Source organism: Spea bombifrons, chromosome 1, assembly GCF_027358695.1.
Source record: "Spea bombifrons isolate aSpeBom1 chromosome 1, aSpeBom1.2.pri, whole genome shotgun sequence".
Taxonomy (NCBI): domain Eukaryota; kingdom Metazoa; phylum Chordata; class Amphibia; order Anura; family Pelobatidae; genus Spea; species Spea bombifrons.
The window spans coordinates 62,073,978-62,079,977 of record NC_071087.1 but is presented as its reverse complement, the minus strand read 5'-3'; the positions used below and the strand labels follow the sequence as shown (position 1 = coordinate 62,079,977).

Below are 6,000 nucleotides of genomic sequence, written 5' to 3'. Positions count from 1 at the left end.
ACAACAACTCAAATAGCAACTTCAACAAGTGCACCAACAACTACAACCACTGTTTCAACAACAGGTGAGACCAGTGATTTGATTAAATGGTACAAATGTAGATCCAAACATATTGGTTTTCCAAACTTTGGTATTGGCTGTAATCTTACTCAATACAGTTTGGATGACCAGTTAAAACATACACATTCCTGGTAGTGATGTGATATGGTCATATGGTTAAGGCAACTAATGCACATTAAATATCTAGAGGGTGAGTTTCCAATTTATGCCAAGCTATGCTATGTCAATGGTTGCATTTTGAGCAAGCAGTAATGCATCAAGCATCAACTTATTAGCTATCTAAAAATGATTTGAAAATCAAAAAATTGCTTTGTGTACATTTCCAAATGTATACAATGTATCCCAGAATTGTTAGTACTCTTGGTTAATTATATTTAAAATATTCTATGATGGTTAATGATGATTTGTTCACTAAAAAAATAATACATCAATACAAATAACATCAGTTATTCACCCTCTTAGTTTAGATCACACCCTCTTGTTCTTAATTAGGTTTTTACTGTTTTTTTATGTCCCCATCTTTTCCTTGCCAAAAGCAGGCACTATTTATTTTAAAAACAAACTTTGATATAAAAGTTGATTTCTGTATCATACATCTTTGTTTTGCCAGTTACTAATTTATTACAATTTTCAGCTGCAATCTCATCAACAATTGTACCAACTACCAAAAGCACGACCACAGTTTCTTCAATTGGTATGTTTACATTACATATATTTCCAATATTTTATCTGGTTTGGTTTTCTTTAAAGGTTACAAATTGCCATAAGACTTTTGTGAATTCAAATGAAAACAAATAATAATATGATCCCTTGGAAAAATTTACTACAGTATATGTTTGTGGTAGTATGTCATCTTTTAAAGACTGTAAAATATACAGTCACACCAATAAAAATAAATTGATTTTAGATGTCATATTAGCATTTCATATTAATACAGATTTTTTATTTTTTGATTGAATTTAATTAGTCAAAAAGAAAAACAAGCAAATCTAGATGAATAAAGGTTTTTTTTACCAAAATGTTTGGAAAGGGCTATAAAAACACTGGGCTCTTGTATTTTTTATAATCTCATGTGTTATCAAATATGTTTAACAGAAACTGAGCCGGTTATACAGCCAGTCACAGAAAATCCAGTAAACCAGTCTCCTGTAAACACAACAACATTATTGACTACACAAAGCACCACAGGTAAGTCTGAATTTCCATGCAAATTATGCTTTGTATTCATTTCTAGAGAGAAAATATTCACATTAAATAAAGCAGGAAACAATAATGTTATTTTATGCATGGTTGAAAGGTGTTTTCTAAAGTAATAGTATTTTTCTTCCAAACAGTGTGTATGTCCTATCATACAGGTAACCTGATAGAGGTATAAGGTGATACAGTATGCATTGAAAATTACATGGAAGATATATACATAGCTAGACTTATAGAGCAGGTTTAAGAATTATCTTAAAAAATCAAATACATAGTCAGTTTCTAAGTACACCTTTGGAAGTATTACTGTCCATCGTCATGGCGGGAAGGGAAATCTTGGGGCTTTATGGAGGGAATCTACCTGTTCATGCCTGGAATGCACATACAAAATCTCTTTTACTATATTATTGAAGACGCACACACAGCTCCGTTAACAACAACAGTGGCATCAAAAACATCTGAATCAACCACAACTCCAGTGACAACAACAATAATTTCGACTTTAACAACTGCACCAAAAACTACAACTACTGTTCCAACAACAGTGCTTTCAACAACTGTTGCAGACACTACAACAACAGTGGCATCAACTCCATTAACAACAATGATAGGATCTTCAACGACTGCACCAACAACTATGACCAGTATTCCAACAACAGTGCTTTCAACAACTGCTGCAGATACTACAACAACTGCTGCTACAACCACAACTCCATTAACAACAACAGTGGCATCAAAAACACCTGAATCAGCCACAACTCCAGTAACAACACAAAAAGCAACTTCAACAACTGCACCAACAACTACAACCACTGTTTCAACAACAGCTGAATCAACAACCCCTGCAACAACTACAACTGCTACTACAATCACAGCTCTGGTAACAACAGTAGCATCAACAGGAGCTGAATCAACGACAAGTCCAGTAACAACAGCGACAGCAACTTCAACAACTGTACCAACAACTACAACCACAATTCCAACAAGAGTGCTTTCAACAACTGTTGCAGCAACTACAACTGCTGCCACAACCACAACTCCATTAACAACAGTGGCATCTACAACACCTGAATCAACCACAACACCAGTAACAACAACACAAATAGCAACTTCAACAACTGTACCAACAACTACAACCACAATTCCAACAACAGAGCTTTCAACAACTGCTGCAGCAACTACAACTGCTGCTGCAACCACAACTCCACTAGCAACAACAGTGGCATCAACAACACCTGAATCAACCACAATTTCTGTACCAACAACACAAATAGCAACTTCAACAACTGCACCAACAACTACAACCACTGTTCCAACAACAGTGCTCTCAACAACTGTTGCAGACACTACAACAACAGTGGCACCAACAACAGCTGAATCATCAACTCCATTAAAAATAACGATAGCAACTTCAATGACTGCACAAACAACTACAACCACTGTTCCAACAACAGGGCTTTCAACAACTGCTGCAGATACTACAACAACTGGTGCTACAACCACAACTCCATTGACAACAACAGAGGCCTCAACAAAACCTGAATCAACCACAATTCCAGTAACAGCAACTCAAGTAGCAATTTCAACAACTGCACCAACAACTACATCCACTGTTTCAACAACAGCTGATTCAACAACCCCTGCAACAACTACAACTGCTACTACAACCACAGCTCCGGTAACAACAGTAGCATCAACAACAGATGAATCAACGACAAGTCCAGTAACAACAGCGATAGCAACTTCAACAACTGTACCAACAACTACAACCACAATTCCAACAACAGTGCTTTCAACAACTGTTGCAGCAACTACAACTGCTGCTACAACCACAAATCCATTAACAACAGGGGCATCAACCACACCTGAATCAACCACAACTCCAGTAACAACAACACAAATAGCAACTTCAACAACTGCACCAACAACTACAACCACTATTTCAACAACAGCTGAATCAACCACAACTCCATTAACAACAATAGTGACTTCAACAATTCCACCAACAACTACAACCACTGTTCTAACAACATTGCTTTCACCAACTGTTGCAGACACTACAACAACAGTGGAACCAACAACAGCTGCATCATCAACTCCATTAACAATAACGATAGCAACTTCAACGACTGCACAAACAACTACAACCACTGTTCCAACAACAGGGTTTTCAACAACTGCTGCAGATACTACAACAACTGCTGCTACAACCACAACTCCATTAACAACAGTGGCATCAACAACACCTGAATCAACCACAACTCCAGTAACAACAACACAAATAGTAACTTCAACAACTGCACCAACAACTACAACCACTGTTTCAACAACAGGGCTTTCAACAACTGCTGCAGATACTACAACAACTGCTGCTACAACCACAACTCCATTGACAACAACAGTGGCCTCAGCAACACCTGAATCAACCACAATTCCAGTAACAACAACTCAAGTAGCAACTTCAACAACTGCCCCAACAACTACAACTACTGTTTCAACAATAGCTGAATCAACAACTCCTGCAACAACTACAACTGTTACTACAACCACAGCTCCGATAACAACAGTAGCATCAACAGCTGAGTCAAAGACAAGTCCAGTAACAACAACAATAACTTCAACAACAGTACCAACAACTACAACCACGATTCCAACAACAGTGCTCTCAACAACTGTTGCAGCAACTACAACTGCTGCTACAACCACAACTCCATTAACAACAGTGGCATCAACAACACCTGAATCAACCACAACTCCAGTAACAACAACACAAATAGCAACTTCAACAACTGCACCAACAACTACAACCACTATTTCAACAACAGCTGAATCAACCACAACTCCATTAACAACAATAGTGACTTCAACTATTCCACCAACAAATACAACCACTGTTCCAACAACAGTGCTTTCAACAACTGTTGAAGACACTACAACAACAGGTGAATCAACAACTCCTGCAGGTGAATCAACAACTCCTGCAACAACTACAACTGTTATTACAACCACAGCTCCAGTAAAAACAGTAGCATCAACAACAGCTGGATCAACGACAAGTCCAGTAACAACAACGATAGCAACTTCAACAACTGTACCAACAACTACAACCAGAATTGCAACAACTGCTGAATCAACCACAACTCCATTAACAACAATAGTGACTTCAACAATTCCACCAACAACTACAACCACTGTTCCAACAACATTGCTTTCAACAACTGTTGCAGACACTACAACAACAGTGGCACCAACAACAGCTGAATCATCAACTCCATTAACAATAACGATAGCAACTTCAACGACTGCACAAACAACTACAACCACTGTTCCAACAACAGGGCTTTCAACAACTGCTGCAGATACTATAACAACTGCTGCTACAACCACAATTCCATTGACAACAACAGTGGCCTCAACAACACCTGAATCAACCACAATTCCAGTAACAACAACTCAAGTAGCAACTTCAACAACTGCCCCAACAACTACAACCACTGTTTCAACAACAGCTGAATCAACAACTCCTGCAACAACTACAACTGCTACTACAACCACAGCTCAGGTAACAACATTAGCATCAACAGCTGAGTTAACGACAAGTCCAGTAACAACAACGATAACAACTTCAACAACAGTACCAACAACTACAACCACGATTCCAACAACAGTGCTCTCAACAACTGTTGGAGCAACTACAACTGCTGCTACAACCAGAACTCCATTAACAACAACAGTGGCATCAACAACACTTGAATCAACCACAGCCCCAGTAACAACAACTCAAATAGCAACTTCAACAACTGCACCAACAACTACAACCATTGTTTTAACAACAGCTGAATCAACTACAACTCCATTAACAACAATAGTAACTTCAACAATTCCACCAACAACTACAACCACTGTTCCAACAACAGTGCTTTCATCAACTGCTGCAGATACTACAACAACTGCTGCTACAACCACAACTCCATTGACAACAACAGTGGCCTCAACAACACCTGAATCAACCACAATTCCAGTAACAACAACTCAAGTAGCGCCTTCAACAACTGCACCAACAACTACAACCACTGTTTCAACAACAGATGAAACAACAACCCCTGCAACAACTACAACTGCTACTACAACCACAGCTCCGGTAACAACAGTAGCACCAACAACAGCTGAATCAACGACAAGTCCAGTAACAACAGCAATAGCAACTTCAACAACTGTACCAACAACTACAACCACAATTCCAACAACAGTGCTTTCAACAACTGTTGCAGCAACTACAACTTCTGCTACAACCACAACTCCATTAACAACAGTGGCATTAACAACACGTGAATCAACCACAACTCCAGTAACAACAACTCAATTAGCAACTTCAAAAACTGCACCAACAACTACAACCACTGTTTCAACAACAGCCGAATCAACCACAACTCCATTAACAACAATAGTGACTTCAACAATTCCACCAACAAATACAACCACTGTTCCAACAACAGTGCTTTCAACAACTGTTGCAGACACTACAACAACAGCTGAATCAACAACTCCTGCAAGTGAATCAACAACCCCTGCAACAACTACTACTGTTATTACAACCAGAGCTCCTGTAACAACAGTAGCATCAACAACAGCTGAATCAACGACAAGTCCAGTAACAACGATAGCAACTTCAACAACTGTACCAACAACTACAACCAGAATTGCAACAACAGCTGCATCAACCACAACTCCATTAACAACAAT

The 6,000-nt window shown here is 38.6% G+C and overlaps 1 protein-coding gene across 1 annotated transcript in view; it reads left to right on the top strand.

Moving 5' to 3' along the window:
- Positions 1–228: 228 nt before the first annotated feature.
- The window catches only part of MUC16 (mucin 16, cell surface associated), a 60,768-nt gene continuing 54,996 nt past the window's right edge, over positions 229–6,000 (top strand). Inside the window, exons 1-3 of the mRNA XM_053464089.1 lie at positions 229–250; positions 695–754; positions 1,156–1,248. Of these exons, the coding sequence (XP_053320064.1) occupies positions 229–250; positions 695–754; positions 1,156–1,248 (175 nt within the window). The remainder of the gene's footprint in view (positions 251–694; positions 755–1,155; positions 1,249–6,000) is intronic.